Source organism: Homalodisca vitripennis, chromosome 5 (genome assembly GCF_021130785.1).
Source record: "Homalodisca vitripennis isolate AUS2020 chromosome 5, UT_GWSS_2.1, whole genome shotgun sequence".
Lineage (NCBI taxonomy): Eukaryota > Metazoa > Arthropoda > Insecta > Hemiptera > Cicadellidae > Homalodisca > Homalodisca vitripennis.
Genome location: NC_060211.1, coordinates 121,371,664 through 121,396,784, shown reverse-complemented (window position 1 = coordinate 121,396,784; position 25,121 = coordinate 121,371,664). Strand labels below are relative to the sequence as shown.

General features: G+C 31.5%; 2 protein-coding genes across 4 annotated transcripts in view; one reads left to right on the top strand and one right to left on the bottom strand.

Annotated features, from left to right (window-relative positions):
- LOC124362813 overlaps positions 1-25,121 on the top strand; it is a 650,255-nt gene that overhangs the window by 477,931 nt on the left and 147,203 nt on the right. The gene's annotated exons all lie outside the window — the stretch shown is intronic.
- Positions 622-25,121, bottom strand: part of LOC124362818 (dehydrogenase/reductase SDR family member 11-like) — a 30,571-nt gene continuing 6,071 nt past the window's right edge. For both annotated transcript variants that reach the window (XM_046817649.1, XM_046817650.1), the window contains exons 2-6: positions 19,380-19,548; positions 17,566-17,695; positions 11,869-12,001; positions 1,854-1,997; positions 622-910 (exon numbers count right to left, since the gene is read on the bottom strand). In XM_046817649.1, the coding sequence (XP_046673605.1) occupies positions 890-910; positions 1,854-1,997; positions 11,869-12,001; positions 17,566-17,695; positions 19,380-19,548 (597 nt within the window). In that variant the 3' untranslated portion in view covers positions 622-889. The remainder of the gene's footprint in view (positions 911-1,853; positions 1,998-11,868; positions 12,002-17,565; positions 17,696-19,379; positions 19,549-25,121) is intronic.

The following is a 25,121-nucleotide window of genomic DNA, read 5'->3' as shown; positions in this document are numbered from 1 at the left end:
GTGTTTTTTTTATTTAAAAATCGCATTACAGCTAATACTATTTTATTAAGCGTTTTAGTATATATTTTATTACGTCCAATGGAAGTGTGTAATAATATGAATATTTTACCGTTCCGTGATATCAACATTCATTTTTATTATGTCGCTTGATTAATTTCACTCTATGATGTTACAAACTGGGATGTATATAAACCAAAAGTAAATTATAGACTAATGTTTCACCGAGATAAAATTATTACAGCAATGTAATTTAATTACTAAACTGTTATAGTTAATTCCACGTTACTCTAAAAAGCACTATTATTGTGTTGTATTATTAAATTACAGAGAAATAAAAAATACTCCAAGCTGAGAATTCAATGTTTCCTCCTGCAATAAAAAAAACGAAAAACTCAATTACTTCATCCAAAAAACTATATTTTTTGTTTCTTGTGCAATTTTTTTGTTTTAACTGAATTTATAATGAACCTATTTAACTCCACATTTAACAGATAATAATCTGTAATAAAAATTAAGTTTAAGGAACTATACAGAAAAAGAAAGGTAATGAGTATGTTTTAACTATTAAGAAGTGGTGATTTTTTCAGTTTTATATTATTATATAAACATTTTTATTATTTGTGAACCTTCATCAAAGCCATTTGATCACAATATTGGTACACTATACAAGCAGTTCTTGTTCAGGAACACGGTTCTACACGGATCACAAAGTATTATTGGTCTGTATATATACTCTCCAGCCACGAGACACAACAATATTTGATTTGGAAATATTTGGTAAAACTTAAATCTTTATATAAAGAGCACATTATAAATTAATAATTAATATACTTAGCTATACATATTAGCTTAGTTATATTGTGTCCTAATGCAGAGAAGTCTGACGTTGTTAAAGAAGCACTTCATTCACCTAAACATAAGAAATGCATTAGAAAAGATTTGAAGAAATTAACTAAGAAAACAGCAATTTTACAGTATTTAGTGGTTTTTGGTTTCTAGATTGTTTTACAAATTTGGTTATAAAGTACATATATTTATATATCCACACCCATATAATTACATTTAAGTAAGATTCTCTGTAAGTAACTTTAAAAGTTTTACAGTAATAATACTTTATGTTATTGTAAAATACGACGGATCTTTATTATATTTTTAATTTCCTTTAACTGAACTTCTATTATTCTAAAACTACACAACACTATTTAGGAAATACTATATTTACCGTTAGCAAACACGACTATTGATACAATTCATTAAAAATATTTTAACATAAATGAACTAATTATCTAAAGTCTAAGTACTAGTTGTAAATAACTATTTTATTACCAACGACTGATATCCTAACTGTCATATTATAACACTCAATTTATAGCAACCATTTCTACCGGTATGTTAGTTAAGGTATCTCACCTGTTTGCATCACTAGCTTAAGTTCATTAATTTTACCCTTAAACTACCAATGGGAGTTATATCTACCCTTTTTTGTTATAAAAGGATACTATTTGTATCACTTCATTAGCTTTAGTACCCTATAATGAATTGTAGCGCAACACTATAATCCCTATGGTAGGTCTAAATGATAATCATTTTACAGTTAACGGGCAAATAATACATTGTGGATGATTCCACCTTTACCTACCAAACACATGTTAACATACTCGACAAATACGAGTTACATTATACATATTAAAAAGTAATGTCACACCAATAAATTTCAAAAATAATCAGATAAGAAAGAATTAATAAACCATGGTTGAGTAAACATAAAAGTTATGGTAGTTTAAGTTTCATCGTATAGAAGACATGATACCGCATTGTTTGAGAGGAAGGTCGTGATTAGAGTCTATTGTTACCTGGACACTGGGTGGGGCGGACAGGACGAAGATGACGGTGTCAGCGATGTCCTTGGAGTGGAAGAATACTTTGTTGAGGTATACGTCTTCGTTCCAGCCGACCACTTCCACTAGCTGGGGGTCTGATACGCTCGTGCTCACACACTGCAACACGACCCTCTGGTCAGTTCTGGTTCTTACCGGTACAATAGACCTCCTACAGCCAGGCTCACTGTCTCACCAATCTCTAGACTGAGTTCATAACTTATAAGAAATTATTCAGTGTCACACTGTCAATATCTAATGTATGTTCCACTTTTCAGGGTTCGTTGCTGAAACAATATCAAAATACTAAATAGGTTTTGCATAGTCTAAACCGTGTGGGAATAGTAATCAACTTAGTTAATGCAATTCTTACTCCATTCTCCTTCCCATTTGAGCCTCAATGCAACTGAAGCTCAAATGGACAGCTTCAGATGAAATGACTCCTGTTGTTTCGAAGCTCAAAGCAGACGGTGAATGGGGTAAGAAAGGCATCACTTATAATATCAGAATGGTATTAGCAAGTACGTTAAGATACTAGTGAACGCCTCTGGAATGTTCAATTATCATTATACAGAGTGTCCTAGAAATCTCTACCAATTATTTCAGGTATTCCTGAACCAAAGACAAACCAAAATATTATATTCAGACTTTCAAAAACTCAATAAGAACCCAAACATCCGCTAATTTTGGGTTTCTCATATATTTATTTAAAATTTGAGAATGGCTAGGTGTAATAAGTTGACATATAGTATAAATTACAAATTATAAAAATGTATCAGACATTACATTTTAGTTAGACAGTTTAATTACAAATCCTCGGAATATGTCTTTTTTAAGATATTTACGCGTATAAATCTAACAAACCACCATTTTAACCAAATAACCAAAATAAAGCCCATAACAAATATTATTTGGATGTATTTAGATCGTTAGGTATCTAAATATGAAACTTTTTACACAGAGCCTATCTCAAATTAAGAATAAATATATGAAACATACATCATGGCGGCTGTTTAGGTAATTATTGAGTTTTTGTCAGTTCGAAAATGATATTTTGGTTTCAAAATCGTCAAAAACACGATAATACTCGTAAACAATTTAAAGTCATACTTGACAAATGAAAAGGTTTACGGCAACAAATCTAAGCGCATCAAAAGATAAAGCCTTACTACAAACCACTGCATAATACGGCTCACTACAACAAAACATTGTGCACACACAAAACAGGAAATTGACGAAGGTGTGTTCGTCCTGAAACGTCTAAGAAAGTGGACAAATATCAGGTTTGGGTTTGTAATTCAGTTTTTGTAACACAAAACTAAAGAGAAAGTCCGAAATTCCACTAGCTTGGAAAACTAAAATAACCATATAAATAGCAAATCAACTCAATCAATAATGCCAATTGATTGGTATGCATTGCATGATCAATTACACACAAACAACCGTGCTTAATTGAATCATAACGGTCGAATCATTGTTATTCTATTGAAATTGCCTCTGAATCCCCTCAAGATATGCTTTCCCAGACTATCCTCAACTTTTCACTGGTATTAACTGACCGGAGAATACTTTATTGCAAAGCTGTGTTAAAACCACTTTGTATTACAATTTTAAACGTATTTATCGTAATTATTACTTTACCAATGTAATTTTAAAAGCTACTACTTGGCATAACAAAACAATAATTTTTATTCTTAAAAATGGTTGTCAGGCTGTAGAGGAATTAACTACCATTGCTTTGATATTCCAGCACCAATTATTACGGTTATAAGTGTATGTTTTAAATCAATGTTACCTTTATCTCTATTGGTACAGTATAGTCCTATTTTTGTTCCATTTTAAGAATAACTATCCTTTAATTTACACGGACAACTTATTTGGTTCTTAAGTAGTACTTTTATTAATTTTAAAAATAATTCTAAAAATTTACATTTTTAGCACATCAAAGCAACAGAAGAAGTAAATAAAATACTGTAGAACTCAATCGCACTGTTTTCAATAAACCTTGTCACTACACGATTAAGCGCCTTCCATATTAGTGCATACTATTACTTTGCATAATTGCTTGCAGATTTGCCTAGTATTGTAATCGCGGCTCTGTATGTTTATAGTATTTCTGTAATAAATCTAGTTTATTCATTTTAGTTATTAGTGTGCTTAAATTTTGTGTAGTTCAATATTTAATACTTTGTAGTTACGAGATTTTAAAGAAAAATATATTCATACCCACGTTCAATTCTAAACTAATTATAAGAATAATTGTTAATAACAAAATTTATGGAATTCACTTGTAGATAGATAAATTATGAAAACTAGTACCCTACACTGTTAATAAAACTCTGTGGAATGCATCGAGTTATTTTTGTTGGTATTGATTCCGTAAAATGTTAATTAAAAAAATTAACAAAGTTTTTGTAAATAAGTTTATTTGGGTTGGTTCACTGTGGAAACATTTGACAACAAAGCTTTTATAAATTATTAATACATAATAAACAGGTATTTAATAAGTAAATAGTACTTACTTATTGTTGTTATACGTGATTTATGTGCCGCCAAAATCTAATCCATCCGAAAAGTAACTCTTGCATCAGAGAACACGGTACTATGCATGGGAAAACACATCAAACCAATTTCATGCGGAATGAAAATTGTGTTATTATAACTTATCCAATTTTCACTGCGAGTCATCCGGCTGAACCCTGCAGAAGTTTCGTGTATCTCCCAGCTTGGAATTACTTTTGTAGTAGGCCAAGTTGTTTGCATACTGTTTCAACTTTTATAAACGTGGGGCAAACCTCATACAGTAGGTACAATTGATGTCAATGGATAAACAGACACGACTATATCTTTTAAATTACATAAAATTAACTCAAGAACAGCAGTTAATTTACAAACCGTTCAGCCATTTATTCTAATCAAGCCTTAGAAGTCCTAAACGTTGTTAAAAATGTTTTATATATGAATTAGCATTGATTTTCTACTCGTAGTGCATATATTTTATGCTAATTTATTAAAAATAAAATAAATTGATCACCCTATATCAAAAACATCATGCCCAGTATTTTCCTTACAAGTATGTATAAATAATTATGATTCATATACTATATTGATTAAACATATATTTATTGATAGTTTCAAATAATCATCTATGTTTAATCAATCGGAATTACACAATACAGCTTTGAAGCACGTATGTGTCACTATAAATAGTACAAGAAGAATAATAGGTCATTCACAGAGCTGATTCTAACTAATAGCAAAACATCCACTAACTAGAAGTAATCAAAGGTCGAGAGACAGATGAACGAGGTAGAGTAAACCTCCACCTACCCCACCCAGATAATACCCCGGTAAAGTATGATAATATTTCAGCAGGGGGCAGCAAGTCAATACACTTTATCATTTCAACGAACCTGTACCTAGCAGCCGATGCAGACCTTTTAAAATATCGTGTTTGTTTATTCGTACAACCAAAAAATAGTTCATTTCAATAACTATTCCTAGAAATAAAATGGACATATGTGAGAGTTAATAATGGTAGATTTATAACATAACCTCTATCTAAATATGCTATTTGTTCCAATAACAGTTTTTACTTTTATTTCCGAGTATCATTTGTTCATCAGCATTTTCTTATAATGGATACTATAAATTATCAAAGCTAATGACAGTATTGTATATAAACTAATAAAATGTTCTACCGGCAGTTACACACTGTGAGAATCATTACATTTACATCCCATTCATCGCTTGCATTGATCCAGCAGTGTTTTTACTATCTAATGTCTGCCGTTATTGATAAGATATCCGTTATCGGTTAAGCCTCACCGATTAGACACTGTTGCTTCCAAGAACTCTCTCTCCTGTGACTCTTGATGTTTTGAACGTTCCTGATGAGTGACAGTCAACCATAACAAGTTAACTTGTTACGTTTCACCGGTCCACAAGTTTGAAACCCCCAATAAGTTTTCATCGGAAAACTTGATCTATAGACAAGGTTATGAGAAGCATCGATGAAGCATCATCTGTGCAAAAACCACCTTATCTCACTGTAAAATGCTTTACTTTCAATACAAGTGTATTATGGAATCTTCCTTTACACAAAGAATCTTCCTTTGTGCATATGTACCGAAACTCAATAATATAGATGGAAAAATCTCTATGAGCAATCGGTTCAGAAGGGGACTTGAAAGCTTGTAACTCAAGACAAGACATTACAGAAAAGCTTTAGGTAACTTTGACGGTTATTATGATAAACTCCTTCAATTTATAACATTCTGAAGCAACTTTAAAATTTGTAATAACCTGTCGCTGCGAAAAGTCAGGAAGTTCAATGATTAAATTAGGGGGAAACCTGTAGGAGCACAAGTATTATACGGTAAAATCTCAAATAAGTCTTTTAAGAGGTTAATGATCAACACGTGGATAATCTCAGTTTCGTTACTCCAGCTCTGCAAGTACCGGGCTTCTAGCAAGCGTATCATTTGAAACCTTGATGGGATACATCATTGAATATCCCCGAGTTTAGTTGTTCATTGAATATATCTGAATAATAGGGAAAAAGGTCGTATTCGAATCTGAACTCTCGTATTAAAAAATCATCGATCCCATAAAACATTACCTTCGGAGGTAATCCTTTATTCTGTGCATTTTCCAGTCCTGTTATATCAAACGTGGAATGGAGTAGTTTGGAAAATGTGTTGCTTTGGCATCATTTTTATTGTTGACAGGAATTTTCAACTAATTTGAAAGTTCTTTTTTGAACGTTTGTTATAGACTAGGTATGGTTTGAAAGCGCAGTAGGATTTCGGTCATCGTTCCGAGGATTGAAATCTTCCCTATTCTTCTGGTGTTAAAACCAGTAATAACTATAATGAAAATAATAAATAGTTCCACAATAGATTACTACTCAAATAATTACTAAGTAATATCTGGCTGGTACACGAACAGCATGAAGTCCAGACTAGAGATAATGAACCCATGCAAGGTCACAGGACAGTAGCCACAAGCAAAAACACGTCACAACCGTACTAACGAAAGTGGGGCACTGACGAGTTATGGTATATATATATATATATATATATATATATATATATATATATATATATATATATATATATATATATATCATAACATTAAACCAATTATTTATTTTTGTTAAATTGTGCAAATGACTATATTTTTATTGGTGATTTAAATAACATGATCAACGTGTGATAATATGTATGTACTTGTTGAGTAAGGAATATGTAATTTTTATTTATTAGCTACTCTGTCAACTTGTGATGATATTCTATTGCAAATAATTCGATTTAAACCCAAATTCAAGTAATAAAGCTTTTAAGTCGTTACCTCTGACTTCATATAACGACTTAACAATAATTTTTTGTATTGTTTATATACTGTGGTCTGTATTAATTTATTAATATAATATTATTTATTTATTTAGTATAATAGATGTAAAGACTATTTACTTCCAAGACATGTTATATTTTTACTCGTTTTTTTAAAAAAGAAGAGTCGATTGACTCTTATTCAGATTTCAAAGAGATATGTCTAAAGACAAAACACGCTGAAGACACGGAGTAAATACTGGGTCCAAATAAATAATATTTCTCCAACAAACCAAACGTATGACAAAAGGGAAAAACAACTTTGTAAAGAGAGTTTGCTTATGGTAAATAGAGTGAATAGATGGAGGCCAAGCCATGCTTAAGTTCAACACAAACTAACTTTATTCTTCTCGGGCTGTTTTTGTGAACGCGGTTTTCATTCTTGGTTTGAATAGGTAATTGGTGTCTTGAAATATACGGTACTTGAAAGCTCAGTTAGTTTCATCGAAAAACAAACAAATAACTTATTTCTTTTCCGTTTGTGAGTGCACTTTCAGAATCAAAGAATGAAGTGATTGCATATGGTACTCTTATACGAATATATTATCCAATTTACTGTTTAATGATTGGATATTACGTTTTATTACATTATTGACATATGTTGTATAATGTATTGAAAAATCTTGGGTTTGATTTGCTATTACTTCATCATATTTTAAATATTTTATTCATACACATCAGTGATTTCTACTCTTGTGCTCTAACTATTCCGCATAACCTATACCTTTTACGGACAGATTTAAAAGTAAACCAGTTTTTTAATTTTAAACATATATTTTTTAACAAAAATTTCAATAAACACGGTTTATTGAATATAAACCATAATATTAAATAGTAAATATATTAAAACTATTGTTCAACAAAAGAGACTATAAATAACATTTATTATTATATAAAAATACCAATGGGAAACCAATGTTTTGTTATAATAAAGGCAAACATTTAAATAAGTTTTATTTTTTAGTTTTCCATTTATTATTTAACGGCCCTTATTCATTTTTTACTTTATAACTCATTAAATCTCATAATAGACACTTTATTCATAAATGTTATTTTCATAACATAACAATAATCAACATTAATAAAGCTATTTATAAAAACAGTGTTATAAAAAATGTCCACAAAGCAACAAATAATAATTGACTGTACGTTAGTGAAGCTTATCACTTAAGAGAGTGGAAAATTTTTATTTTTGCCTGTTTATTTACCTGTCTGATTGTATATACCAGATTTCGAGAATCAACTGAGGTATATTCTTAAAATTTTGCATGAAGCTTTATCTCTGTATTAGCAACATTTAGTTTAATTACGGTACGGGTGTCTCTTTAGGATTAGGCTAATCGTTAGCAAATATTTTTACATTATTTTATGGGTAACCATGAAAGCAACAAGAACATCGCATAATAAATAAATATGTAAGCAGTATGTAATATCATGATATATGTTATCATATAACATAGTAACACGTATAGCTTAATGAAATGAGCTACAGACCAAAGAATGAGCGAATGAAGATATTATTTCCTCAGCTATATTATTTTGGATGTCACCATATACAAAACCAGCCAGCAGCTCTCCCCGCCACGATTATTTACTATGGTTTGTAGATCGCCTGTAGCTACAGTACCAAAAACATAAAATATGACTCTAAATCAAGACATTATTTTTATTAGATTAAGGACATTTGGTTACCTAAGTATCGTATAGTAATAAAATAATACATTAACTTAAAATATCGCATAATATTTTAAAACATAATTTGTATATCCACCGCTTCCACAAGATAATTAATACAATTTATCTAATGTAATGTTACAAATAATAGCTCAAAATATATTAACAAATTAATATAAATACAAAATATTCTCTTTTTCTGTGTATATGTACTTGTACCCCTAATAAAGCAATAAATTTCAAGCGAACTACGAGCTATATAAATGAATAAAAATGTCAGGATCTACTGTCGACAGTTGCCTCAGTTTCAACGTCAAATTTAATCTCTGAAACATCCTTTTCACTTTCCGCGTCCTAATTCTAGCTGAGATTGTACAATAGTTTTTATTTGCTCATATAACACAATTCATATTTTGTTGTTGTAAAGTGTACTCTTTCGTTATGATTATACATCATTTATTTATTTTTTTTTTATAAAAAGATCTTAAAGACTTCAAACTTTGTACATATATTCCTCTGTTTAGAGAGGTTGGGATTAAAATGTCAAAATTAGAGGTAAGAATAAAATTATATCATGTTTAAGCTGTGCATAAGGAACAATCAAATCGCACAGTGACCAAATCATTTTACAAAAAAAAATAAATAAATACAACCTTATAAATTGTATTAATTGACATATTATAACATTTTATAAAGTTACATTAATAAATTTGTTGGTAAGCTATTCTATACATTCCTTTGGGTTATTTCATACTCCGTTGTATCTGTTTATTATCATTTAATTAATATAAAAAATAACTGACGCAGAGTGGCTCCCAAAGACCTTGGACCTTTACCTATACTCTTACGTACTGTCAATTTGATCGTGTAAAGTGGATTTAGTGTGGAGAATTGCTATGGTCCAGTATGAGTACACACATGCAGCACAATTACAGGATTCAAAGTGATTGTGTACTGCTAGTGAATGTATTGAGGAGGACCGTTATGGTCCAGGATAGGCACACACATAGTAGCTCAATTACAGTATTCAAAGTGATGATGAACTGCTAGTGAATGTAATGTGGAGGACCGCTATGGTCCAGGATAAGCACACACATGAAGCACAATTACAGGATTTAAAGTAATAGTGTACTGCTAGTGAATGTAGTGTGGAGGACCGTTATGGTCCAGGATAGGTACACACATAGTAGCTCAATTACAGGTTTCAAAGTGATGATGAACTGCTAGTGAATGTAATGTGGAGGACCGCTATGGTCCAGGATAATCACACATATGAAGCACAATTACAGGATTTAAAGTAATAGTGTACTGCTAGTGAATGAAGTGTGGAGGACCGTTATGGTCCAGGATAAGCACACACATAGTAGATCAATTACAGGATTCAAAGTAATTGTGTACTGCTAGTTAATGTAGTGTGGAGGACCGATATGGTCCAGGATAATCACACATATGAAGCACAATTACAGGATTTAAAGTAATAGTGTACTGCTAGTGAATGTAAGTGTGGAGGACCGTTATGGTCCAGGATAAGCACACACATGAAGCACAATTACAGGATTCAAAGTGATTGTGTACTGGTAGTTAATGTAGTGTGGATGACCGATATGGTCCAGGATAGTCACACACATGTAGCACAATTACATGGTTCGAAGTAATTGTGTACTGCTAGTGACTGTAGTGTGGAGGGCAGCTATGGTCCAGGATAGTTACACCCATGTAGGACAATTACAGGATTCAAAGTGATGGTGTACTGCTAGTGAACGTAGAATGGGGACTGACATGGTCCGAGATAGATTCAAACAGGATTCAAAGCCACTGCAAGTGGCTGACGACTTCCAAACATTTGGCAGAACAAGTATGTGTCAGTCCAATCAACATACCCCCTGAGGCAATCAAACAATTAGAAGCAACTCAAAGCTCGTGTGAAACGCTCTCTGATCCTGAATGAGTATTGCTTCATTAATGAATTCACAATATGTTGCGAATATCGAGAAACTGCACTATGAGACCAATGATTGCCGTCTTTATCTATCTGAATTTATGAGAGAAGCATCAAGTATGTAGATTAATATCACACAATAGAGATATATTGTTTTATTGGCTACTATCACCCAAGGGCTGGAAATATTCCATTTCAGTCAGTCTGTCTGTCTGTCTGCCCACATGATATCACTAAAACAAACTGACTCAAACGAGATGTATAATTTAAATTTTTGGTAATTTCTGACTAAACTGAGGCCACCCATTCAGAGCACGCTGCGGATGTTTTAAGTTCCAGACATCCCTAAAATTAAATCAAGATATTAAAATAAACTATTTGTTAAACGGGCTGACACTAATTCAATCAGCGCGGCCTTAAATATACAAATCTAGAGGGTTTGACCACAAATGATTGAAAGAACTAAAAATACAGATGAGAAACGTACGGTAAGAGCGAGTAGTAACAAACCACACGGAACGGTTGCTTATGTGTGCCGCTGCCGCACGGGTTCAATGATCCATCAAGTGAAGAAACAAATTCGACAAAATTTATATTAAATTCAACAAATCAAAAGAGCCGTAGCATGCTATGTATGGGTAGTCTCCGTTTAATCAGAATGTACCAAAGTTTCATGGGCGAAAAAGAGTTTTATAGTGGTGCACGTACATCCATTTGGATTTGGTTGGATATCATTTAGGCCTATCATTCAGTAGGCTGGCATAATTGCATTTCTGCCTCCCAGAGGGGAGTAATATTTCTTTTCTGTAGCATTGTCTATCCGTTTATTTACCTGAAGGATATCTCAGGAACGTAATTAGCTATAGACTTGAAGTTATGCATGCAAACTCAACGCCTATTATGTGACACGTGATGTGGCGTAATCCTACCTTAGACACATTTATAAGCCAGGCAAATAATTCTAATGGTATGAATGGGTACTTGCCGTAACTTTGATCCTAGACCGCGTGGCGGCCAGTTCTCGGCGGAGACCCTCGGTGAGTACCCGGGCTGCCCGCTTGGTGGCGCAGTAGACAAAGCTGCCTAAAGGAAACGGCGACAGCCTGTGTATCGTCATGCTGACGCAAAACACAAAACCTTAGCTAAAAGATGTAACCATTATTGCATATTAACATATACTACCATTTGGTGTCTATGGAATACAACTTGTACATTATATGTTTCCTTGTTCATGGATAACCTATCCTATCTGATGTCAGCGAATATTTTTTTGCAAAGGAATCCCTCTGCATGAAACCAAATTTCGGTTGGAATGAACGTGGACCTTCTGTAGGAGGATTACAGTATTAACATGCGGCGCCGGCTGATACGTAAAAGAGCCAGGCTAACCCTCTTCCCCCATCTACTTCCCCATCCTACGCTTTCTCTTTACGACTTCCCTGTTATTCATGACAGAATAAATAAATGTTTCCGTCATGTCTTTAGAATTATTTTCATTTATCTTATATAAACTTACTTATATGGCCGAACTTGTTGTTTAACTTAATGAATAAATTTCGCTAAAATTCAAATATAATGCGTAATTGTATTTGGGTGATAATGGTTGTCAAAAACAGTACAACTGAATATTTATACAATTATTTACAAAATCTGTATTATGAGGCAAATTATACTAAATCCAGCAGTTCTATAAAAAAGTGTATTGAAATGGTGTAGACAAATCATCAATCAACAGCATGGTATTAATAGTAAAGAGATATTTGATCCCAACCTAAATTTTAGGAGTTTACTTTACATTGAATCAGCAATTCTAAATTCTATAAATGCGATTTCAAATACTTTCAGCATGGATAAAAACTATGTGGCGTTTCCATAGCAGTTTTTTTAAATGGTTAATAATGATATGATAAAAAAATGTCATATTGAGGAGCGCCAAACATGTCACAGTTTAGAGGAATCACTTGTTGCTCCTGGCTTGTGCAAGCGTATCTTTAAATGGTCATGCTTGTAATGCATTGAGGGATTTACTTTTAAAAAGTACCGTTTGAATTTTTATACAACCTTCAAATATTTTGTTTCTAATATATGTTTTATCTATACTGGATATTTGTTGATTGATTTTTTAAACCTTCAGTAGACGCCATTTTTTAATAATAAAAAATTTACACAATGCTTTTTAATTTTCCTCTTATTTATTCAAACCCTAGTACCAAATTTGGTTTATTTTGCCCAATTATTTTTATAGATAATAACTGTTTTAATAAAAATACAAAATGGCGGCTAGCGGCTAAAACATTTATCGAGCTATGTTTATAAGGAATGTTTATTTAAAATGGAACGCCTCAAGAGTTTTTGACGCCCTTTTTTGAACGCCATGTAAAACATTTTTAGCTTTGCATTATAGATTAAGTTATGGTTTTAAAAATGTGTTATAGTTTAAAATGTATTCAAATTCAAATTTTTGATACAAGATATGTTACACAACTATATCACTTAGACTAATTTTACCTGAATAAAAAGAATATTTTCCTTACCTTGTGTCTTTATCGTACCGTAATAATTTACATGGGCGAGGCTTGCTCGAGTTACAAAATCCTTTCTGACAAGGACATACTAGTTATTACGCTGTGCTGGCGGTATGCAAGTAGAATGTAACAGTAATTACCATAATGTGATATCCTTCCTTAGCACTCCTGAAGTAATATTTGCTTACTTCATACTACCAAGCATAATAACTATTTGTAGGCATGTCCCTCGTTGTATAATGGTTTAATCGAATCTCTAAATAATTGAATCCATTAATAACCATTTATTAGCAAACAGTTCATACATTTTTATTGGTTATTTCAGGAGCCAAGAGTCAATTTGCATTTTATATCAAGAGAGAAAATTCCCTAAGAACGAAATCGATCGGCAGCCGCGTAGTTTTGATAGGCGTCAAAATGAGATTTATCAAAAGCATAAAGAGTATGAAATTATACAATTTTTATTGTATCACATTTTTTTACCTTCACACACTAAAATCAACCTTTACCGTCAGCTTACCATATACAGAGCCTTAAAGGTGTGAATTTCAGTATCTTTATCAAGATTTTTAACAATGGTATAACTATTACTCATCAAAAATTCCGGTCGGTGTTAAGTGTATCAAGCTAGGAAATATATGATATGAAATGGTTGCATTTATTAACCCTTTTGATAAACTTCCATTTCGACTTCCACCAAAATTAGAGTGGCTGACCATCGGTTACTTTATTGGAAAAAAGCTGTGTGCTTATATAGTGAAAATTAGCTTTTGGCTCTTAGCCCAAAAGAACAACAGTAACCAAGGTTGAACAGAATTTATCCTAGGCTGGCATTGGAAATGTGTTCTAAAGGTCAAAGGAAGAGGATTAAAAGTATCAAAAAATATTTTAGTTTTGACTAAATTGTTTAAGATTCCCACACTTCAAACCAATCATCATACACTTAAATAAAAGTAAAAATCACCTTCAGCTAGCGAAAAAAAGAGGCTGGCTTTTAGTCAAATAAATAGTTTTTTTAAGGAAGGCTAAATTTTATTTACTTATCTCAGGGTTGGTTCTAAGGTAACGGTAAATATTATATCTTAAAAAAGTTTGCATTCTTAGCTCTTTCGATATATAAAAATTCCAAACCACGTCCAGCTGACGTTTAATATCTTTCTTCGGGAACATTTCCTTATATACTTTACGAAAAACTTGGCTGTGTCTTTATATAAAGCAGCAATCTGTATATGGTCCGGGATTATAATATAGATCTTACATATTGACTTATCAGTGATTTTAGTAAGGTTCCTCTCACACAACGTTGTAAATTTTACAAGAATGAGACTATTGATTTTACTGCAAATAAATGTGTGTGATGATATAACATAAACTGGCTCTCAGTCTCTGAACTTAATTAATCATAATTAACAATAAAAATGTGTTGCAAATTAATCCAAAATTAAAGTCGCGAACCATACTGTTGCCACTGCTGAAACTGATCAACTAAATTGCTTCAGGTGTTCATGGAAGCATTCAGCCAAATAGCAATTGAAATTGGGTTTTCATTGTCTAGAAGATAAATATGGTCTGTGACAGGTCACGTGTTCAGTTACACTGGCATCGGAACAACTGAGTAATGTTCGATGAACACGATGGAATTCATCGGAGAGAATTGGCGAGTAATTAAACTCGCCTCTTGACACGACGTAATTGCTCACTTTAACTCTTAAACTTGATTAAATAAAACGAGACGAGTAAAGCAGCCATCAATCGATCACGTCCGCTATCAAGTCTGTGACCTATAAAATCTAACGGTGTTTTACAATATCCGCATTGTATTTCTGGAACTAGATTAGAGACAGTATCGTTGATTTATTTAAATCCTCTATAATTATAAGCAACCAAACTGAAGCAGATTGTTTAAATTAAAATGTTGTTAGTTCAAAAATACTAAAATAAAATACATCATATCGCCTGATGATGAAACTTTTGGTTTCGAAAGGCCTCGCCCAAAAAATAAATAAATTGGAAAAGTATTGTATTCTTTACATTTAGTAGTACTAAAAGACTGTTAGTGGTAACGAACATACAAGTATTATCTTAGGATGCCCACTTGCTAACATGGTTACATCAAAGAGGAATTTTAGGCCTAGCTGATATCAATTTTCAATAAAAATGTTAGACCAGTGCACGTGTGGTGCCAAATAAATATTGTTTATTTCCAATTTTCAGTGTGGCCTACTAATAGCTGTGTGGCCTACTAGATTCTGTCTACAATCTTTAATTAAACTTTATAATACAGAATATTTAAAAAATGTTAACTTTAAAAACTACTGTATTTAATAAATATTTTTAATATCTAAACATATATTTTATAGTTAGACAAAGCAATACGATAGGTAAACAATTAAAAACTAGAAGTTCGTCAATAATAATTTCTTTTGTTGTAGTTAAGTGCTTATAAAAAATAGCGCGGTTTTCTAAACGTAGTATCTATCTTAGTTTTAAATAGTTCCATACTACATGTTTACTGCTGTATTCGTGAAAAGTTAGAATGAGTTTTTTAGTCATTCTTAACCAATAACACGTTATGAATATATTGAGAGACATTAGCATTTCCGTGCAACTCTTAACCTAACTTTTTTTCTATATAAACCTAAATTGAAAAATAATTTATTCATGGACTCTTTTATATGTCAAAAGGCCATTCACAAAGTTTAGAAGTATGCAATAAAAATGAATCTTTATAACTGAATATGTTTACAAATATACTGTTGGATTGATGGTGAACATATCAAGTTTACGTCTTTAAAGCAAACGATTACGTATTTAACGATTTATATTTTCTAAGTTCTAAACATATGGAGTTTGTAAAGGTTTTTTGTGTTCTGAATATACTAACATGCCAACCTTTATAAACTTTACTTAATCAGCAAATGAAACTTCTAAACTAATAACTCATATTCAATTTAACATTTCGAGATAACCTCAATATCTGGTGGCTAACCTGTGAAATCTACCTTTTTTGTAATCAAAACGAAAGGGTTTTAGATAATAAATTGATGTTTTGAAATTTTCTTAGATACACTAACATGGAAGTTCATTGATAATTATGAGTAGTTGAATTAAATCTTTTAATAATAGAGAAAGATACGAGCTTTTCCAGTATGATCTCTTCACAAAGACATGGCACGTTTACACGAACGCTCATTTTAAAGTCACGAAAGAATTATTTTCTCAGTAGACTATACCTCACAAAAATTATGAATGACATAATTTAGTAACATTTTTTACTAATCACCATAAATATAATAGGGCAATACATTAAAAGATAAGAAACAGGAAAAACCCTTACATAAAAGTGGGATAGATAAACAACACGCAGCCCATATACCTCTGGTGGAAATATCTGAAGTTCTGAATGCATCGTTAGGCTTTCCCCGAGCACCTAAGACAAAAACGCCTAGGAACTTTATGAGTAATATCATAACCAAAAGATCGTTATAACTATATTTGAAACAGTATCATTTTTATTCACAGCCGCATTTAATAATTTAGTTATCTCAAATACTGTAAACTTCCAAAAACGCTTAAGACTTCAATATTACTCGTAGTTACACCTTGCTTGCACATTTGATATACCATATCGAATTTCAGTCCTTTTAGCAGTTTTAAACGTCTCCTATTCATATAGCACAGACTAATGCAAAACCTACAAAATTCATAATAAAAAAAATATAAATAAAATCAGGCGTGAAAAAAGAACATTGACTATCAAAAAAGTATGCTACAATAGGCCCTTAGATGCATGTTCATTTCATTAGATTGATTTCTCTTTTCTATAGATCAAACTCGTGGTGACTGTTTTTGAAAGTACCTATATGAAAATTGTTGTGCTTATACAATATCGAAAGGTACGCATTGGCAAGGGTACGCAAAATAAAGGAGTTCAAAATAGAAAATGAAAATTCATTTGTATTTAAAAATTTATATCAATTAAATACCAGGTAAATAAATTATGTAAGTGAACTAGACGTACGAGTACATTTTAAATCCTTGAATACAAGGGACATATTATCCCGTAATTGTAACCAGATATTAAAATACAACATTAACGTAGTTTTAACTTTAAATATATAGATTAAAAGAGAGAACTTGTAATTTATAACTATTACCTATTCACGTTGATAATTTGTCCGTCGGGCAGTCGACGTGCTCGCATGGACGCGATCGCTTCTCTGCTGCAGGATCCCAGTGCGATCACGTTCAGGTCGAACATTCTCTTCCACTCCGACATCCTACCATCTGTAATAAACAATGCACTTTCTATTATTTATTTTACACTATGATTTTAAAATATATGTTTTAAAAACCAATGGCATTATGGAATCAAACCTACAGCCATGTCAGTATATCTTTACAGAAATAGAAAATTAGTATAAAACTTAAACTCAACTAGCTAAATAGATATTTTCCGTTTAAAAATGTATAATTTATATTGGTTTACAAAGTGCCTGGCAGTTTTTGTTTACTTATCAATATGAAAACAAATCAAGCTATGGAACAGGAATATCATTAAGACCATTTAGAGTATTTCTTTTTAAGTGGAAAAACATTTAATATAAATTTTGAATGGTAATAAAATAACTTAGCGAACAATGAAGAATTAAAGGTGATGAAAGTGGCTTAATACACTAAAAAACAAGCAATATATCAAATTGCCGTGAAGGAAAGTTGCACTAAACCTCTAAGCAGAACGTCTTTAAAGAAACTACTCGTATTAAAGACGATACTTAATAGAACTACTTAATAGAAGTAAGTTATAATTTTTAATCCATGAACCTGAAAGACGTGCTTTGTTCATCTTGACGTAACCTCCAGTATACAAACAATAAAGTACAATCCAATATTTATTAAATAAAACATAATTTATAAATAGAATTGTATACAACAATAATTATTGTTTTAATATAAACACAAAAACATAGGTTGCTTCACGTGTTAATAACACGTAATTTAATTAATTTACAAATCTATATACATGTATTGCCATAATTATAAGTGATAAAATTGTTTCTTTTAAACTAAACCCGGATCAAATTTTATAGAAATATCAGCTTTGTTAAAAGAAATCCTCTAGCAAAATTATTATTCATTTTAATTTTAATATCATACTTCTTATTGTACTCTTCCCACTGGTCATAGCAAATTTAATGGCTATTTACAAATCACAATAAACAGACAAATAAAGAATTAAAACAAAAAGTATGTTACTAAAGGATTGAGGTAAACATGAAATTGTTCTTGCTTTTAAAGCAATAATTATCCCGTTTATATAACCAATAAGCGAGTTTGTAACATATGGCACAATATTTTCTACACTGATTGCCCCAAAAAACGGTCGTATATTCAAGTTGTGATACAAAGCACATCGTCCATATTCAGAAATAGATACGCTGTAATCAACTTCGATATAACACCTCCTATGTCAAAATCACAGCGAGTAGATAGGAACAAGATTTAGCCAGACATACTTATTTGTCTTGAAGGCAGTTCTATACCAAAATTGGAGAAATATTAGGATTGGTGAGTAATTTATCTAGAATTATTCTGCTGATTGAATAAAACAATAAGATTCTACAGTTATTAAATAACAAAAACTAAAAATAAAAGATAAAAAAGAAACTTAAATAACATATTCCACTATAAAACAATTTATTACTTGATTGTTTATTGAGTTAAATACTCAGTTTTAAGTCATTGGGACATTCTTGGGATCGCTGTCAATTATGGATTACTATTTCTGTTTATAGGTCATTAAAATATTCGTTTATGTTTTTTCCAAGTAGTGTACAATCCGTACTATGTTTAGTTGTAGCACTTCAGTAAGAAATGTGTTGCTATGTTAGTAACATTAATTAATTATAATCCTGACAGCCAACATTCTGAGATACCGAGGAATAATGGGACAGTGAGTGATTAGACTTACCAGCGACATGAGTAGAGATCGATATGTCGGCATTGTTCACAAGCACGTCCACACCTCCCAGATTCCTCTCGACCCAGCGAAAAGCTGCTTGCACGTCTTCTTCTTTAGTGATATCAGCTTTCAGAGGGAAGAGCTTGCCGCTGCTTTCCTTCAACTCGTCTACTAACTCCTACCAACGATAGTCAAAATGTAAATTGAAATAGATATTAACCAATAAACATAGATTAGATAATCAAATTGTTGCCTAGTCTGTCAAAGGTGTACGCTCTTACATGGTCCGTGAACTATTTAATTATTCTTGCACACATTTAATTACTAATGTTTCAGAATGATAACTAAAATTCTGATGACAATGCATAACTGATACATAAGCCACCAACACAAGGTTTAATCTTTTGTTTTATTCGAGTTTATAACCACAATTGTTTGTGCTCAAAAGTAATTCAAATGGATTTTATGTGCTCATAATGTATTATATTTAAGACTCCACATTCAATAATAATTGCGTTAATAATAATTAATTTACCAACCATCCCCATATCGGATAAAGAACATAAATTGCTAATAATCTACTTTTTAGGTATGTCTCATTAATTTATGATGATATTGTATGTTTTTATTACGGCAAGAGGCGTACTTTATAACGTTCAGACAAGGATCTATCCTGCCAATCTGGAAAAGTCGTTGTTTGCATTTATAAAGCGGTATACATACGAAATTATATCTTCATTTATCCATATATCTCCTTGTTTCATTAATATTTAGTCATGTTCACATGAAAAGTAAGGAAGACCTTCAAAAGTTTTCTTTAATGCTTTGTTTAGCGTAATTATTGTAAATTTCTAAATCGACTGCTAGTAAGAATTAACGCAAATTCTAAAATAAATATCAAATAGCATGCAAATAAATTGTAAAAATTTTTGAATGTGAGAAAGTATACCTTATAAAATTTTAGACTGATTTACTTTTTAAATACATTGTTGCCTTATTTAAACCAGTGTTCATCCAAATGATGTTTTAACTATTTAAAAGCATGATGAGGTAATAATCAATTTTGCAAGAATATTAAACAATTTTGATACAAGATAAAAATTTAACACTCAGATAAAATGTAACACGACGATGGATCAACAAAAACATTTCATAAGCGAGTACCAAATTCCTAGTTCTAAATTGTATATGAACACACAAATTATGATTTTTAACTATTGCTAACGATTAAAATATCTAAACAATAATATGCAGCTAAATAATAATTAAGAAATTAAGTTGCATACTTCTTATCTTGATAAGGTGTTACGTAAAGAATGTTCATCCTAAACACTGGACAAACGTGACAATGCTGTTAACTTAGTATGAGTACGGAGTTTGAGCTAAATCTGATATAATGAAAATAACGTTTATACAGAGTATGTGAGCGTATAATCAGATTGCAAAAACGACTATTGAAGTAAACTGAATGTGATAAAATCATCCTTTATATTATAAAATAATCGCATCATCGACCACTATCGTTAAACTCGTTAACCGAAACGGCAGTGACATGTCCCATGACAGCTTGGTTATTAGCTTGGTCCGTTTATTTCGCACAGTTACTCTCTCAAACAGTGCAATGTTGCAGTGCTTATCCCAGTGTGAAACTTAACTTAGTGCATTCCACTCGATACAGTTCAACATACAGTTGCATGCATGTGTACCCATGTGACCTAAAAATTAGACGTAAGCTTTAATTGGATTTTTTATATCAGTTTATATTTAGTCGTATGTTAAGGAATTTTTATGTTTAAACAAACGCTCTGATAGCCAGGCTATCACTTTAAAATATATATTTACTTAAACATTCATTAGGAAGCTTTAGTGTTCAAATGAATGAGTTTATAATGAGTAATATTAAGTTTATAAACATCGAGGATTAAATTATAAAATTCTATTCATCGCATAAGCCCTCACGTTATGAATCTTATCCAAATTGCTTTTCCTATCTGCTAGCACGATCGTCCTTTAATGAAGAAAATATCTGTATGATTTAAAGTGTTTAAAAATTTTAATAATATTCACAATTTTTCATTTACTGTATTAAAGGTAAACATTGTTTACCTCTGGTTTTTACTTTTATGTGTAGAACGTGACTCGTCCTTACATGTATAGGTTTTATGATCAGTCTTATGTCGAGAGTAATTACAAATGAAATTTGAAAATTCTAGTTGAAAATATTATTACGGTGACGTTTGAAGATATATATATACATAAACTGTCTTTTTCGAGGGCATACATTTGAGGCTTCGCTGACGATCGTCCATGTGTGTGCTGTATTACAAGATAGATGCTCACCAGACATCGAGTCAGAGTGTGAGTACGAGTATTTGGCATTATCTTAGGACATATTTCCTTTGTACTTAATACCCGTGTCTTACCGAAGCCACATGGTTAATTTTGGTAGGTCACTGGTAGGCTATTTTGCCTGTCATTGGACACCAGTACCGCGATCTCGGCCAACCTTGACCTTAACCATCAGTGCTTGACCTTGGCTCTGGCACGGTGACTTTATGTCCACAATGCAACGAAAGCGACCTTTCCGAAGCACTTTACAATATGTTTTTATAAAAGTACGCACTCTTTTTGAATTGCATTATAATATGAAAGTTATATTTAAAAAAGGACATCAGGGTCGTTTCTGAGATTTTTTATTTTGCTTGTACGGATATTAATAAAACATCAGAAACATACTTCACTCGCTTTTTGTTTATTTTTTAAGATAATTTGATTTCCCATATTAAAATATCTATTTATATTGTCCTCAGTGTTTTATAAAATACTGAAATCAAATAAAAAATTGTTCTTTTTATCTCATATGTAGAAATATATGTAAAAATTTCATGGACTTCCGGAATATTATCGATTAGTGTCTTTACTGGTTTGAGAGAATACAAATAATCTATATCCATAACAATTTGGTTTTCATTCTAGATAATGATTTCAGGTAACAGACATTTTTAGTGATTGTCCGAAAAGTGCGCATCATGATACAGTTCTATAACTTATTTCAGATGTTTCACTAAATTATACAGATTGCAATGCATAAATAATTATGCTGGTGTCAATAATTTTGGTTGATATTTACCAATTCATCGATAAAGTTAACTTTTCATTACCAATTGCTGTATGATACCAATTAAACTTGCATACTTCTTTTTCAAATGACCATTATCATTGTTAACGGAACGGGGCATTTTCGGCGTTCTCTATGCAGGGGAAACGATTGACTATAAAAATTCTCTTCTCCTGGTAACCTTCCTTTCACATACGCACATAATGCGTTCACCCTCTATCGCATGGAATATTTAGAAAGGCAGACGTCGAATATTTCTACAAACATGTACGAGAGAGGATGTTGCATTACAACAAAATGTAATGAATATATCATTATCAAGGATTATTATATCGTGTTCACCACCATTCTTAAAGAAGAAAACTAATTTCGTATTAAGACTGATTAGTGTCAACTTGGTAAAACGCAAAGGAAATGCATAATGATTAGTATGAAAGGTTTTAATGTAGTTTGTCCCAGTAATGTATTAGTAAGTATGACACATCAAGTCAGCCTTGAACATGTCACTTGCTTGAGTCATGTGTGTATTGTTATTGTCTTGGGAGGCTCAGTCTAGTGACAGCTCTGCAAGTGTATAATGGCTGCCATAAACTTGTCTGTCAGGGCGTCATCCGCTCATTCTTCTCCAGACTCCCCCAATTTACTACTTCCTTAATTTTCGTAAATACTTAGTTTAGAACTTCGATCAACTTAACGAGTTACTAAGTTCAGAACTCACTTGAGTCAATAATGTACTAAAATCTTTTACCAAGTTATTGCTTAAAATTTGTTTGTAAATTTTAACTTTCTTCTTTTTAAATTAACACCAGTCATATAATAGAGTTTAAGGTGCCGTTAAGCCTTAGTATAAGAAGAAGACGTCAATGATAAAAACCTTGGATCTTTCTCTGTCACAAAGAAAATTATTTGTTATATGTAAAAAAATATTTTTGGGGGTATCAATTTAAATTTGTAATCTGAAACTAATTATTGAATTGAAATCTTCGGGTGTTCAACATATATTAAAAGTGTAACTAACACATAAGGAAGTGTAACCTTCTACCGTTAAATAATAAAGTTTAAAAAAAGGAATGTAACTAGTCGATAAATAATCACGGTAACATATAGCAATCAGGTGAGTATAAAACTGATTATGTTTTCTTTTGAGAGAGTTCCTAGGGTTTCTTATTTTTATTGTAGGGTTTCGGTACTCTTTATTATAAATGAACAAGTGTGTATTTTACCTTCAATGTCAAAAAATAATTATTGTTTTTTTTATTCAAAAAATATTTTTGTGAGGCCAAAATGATTACAACATTGTACTAAAATGCATTTCTTAACACTTTTCCAACACAAACAAACAATAAAAAAATTCATATGAAATATTTACATGATCTTATATTATTTACTACGTACATGGTATCTCAAAAACGAGACTCTACTAGATAATCAACCTGAGAAACTAACAAAATCTCAGTATAAATAGTTATTAAGCAATATGTATTTATTTATATGACTAGTGTGTAGTAAAACTGTTCTTTGTCCAAAATAATATCTAGTGAATTATAGATCAAATAAGCATCATTTGCGTATAACAAAAGAATTTGTTCATTCTACCTACAGTAATAGAGTTATTTGTAAACAAGTAATTGAAAAAGCTGAATCCCTACTTCATTGCATATATAAAATACAGATTGTAAAATAGCCGAAAGTAATAACGAAAAATAAGATCTTGAACAACAATTTACACTTCAACTATAAATAGAACGCTGGTCTCTTTATTGAATTTTACACTCAATAAACAGCAAAGCCTTTGAAGCTCGGGTAATTTCCATTTCCTCCATTGTCAATAGCTTATTAAAGCTCTTCAAAAGGTCATTTAATTTTTATAAAATATTACGCAACATTGAACGTTTTTTAAAGAATTCATAATTTCGAAATCATAACTAATTTGCACTAAAAGTAATGTAAAATAATAAGAAATTGTAATAGCTAAAATTTATTGTAACTTCCTTTAATTACTTTTGTAGAGTATAATTACTTTAAATGAAACAATGTGCTGGCTAAAGGCTTTGTTGTAATAACCGGTAGGGTAGGGAGGGGCTCAATGTAAGCAATGCCTCGCATCAAGAGTTTATGAGCATCATAACCGGGATGGCGGGAATATGACTGTAAGTGTCCTGCAATCGTACCTGGCACTACCCGCCGTATCTTTTATGGTTATTGTTCCAGGGGCTCATTTGCATAGGCTCCGACTGGGTAAACTGGCATGAGAGGAATATTTTGGGCGGTAATACTCCTTCTGCTACTATATACTGTTATAAGTAGTTTTATTGTTATATCGTTGATATACTTATTTAAATTTTAAATATTAATCATGATATATGTATTTGCTTATGTATATATTTTTATACAAAATTATATATATATATATATATAGATATATTAAATCGTATATATTTGAGATGTCAGTGTAGAACGAACCATTTAAAAAGAAGTGCGGGACAAGGATGACAGGGTTCCCCGCCGCCCACAAATAGCCTACCCCAAAACTCGACCGAGCACAGACTAATCAAAAAACCAGACGACATTCAGAATAAAAGTAACCCCTCCCCACTGACAAAATTGTTTTAACCGATTATGTGCTTTTGTGT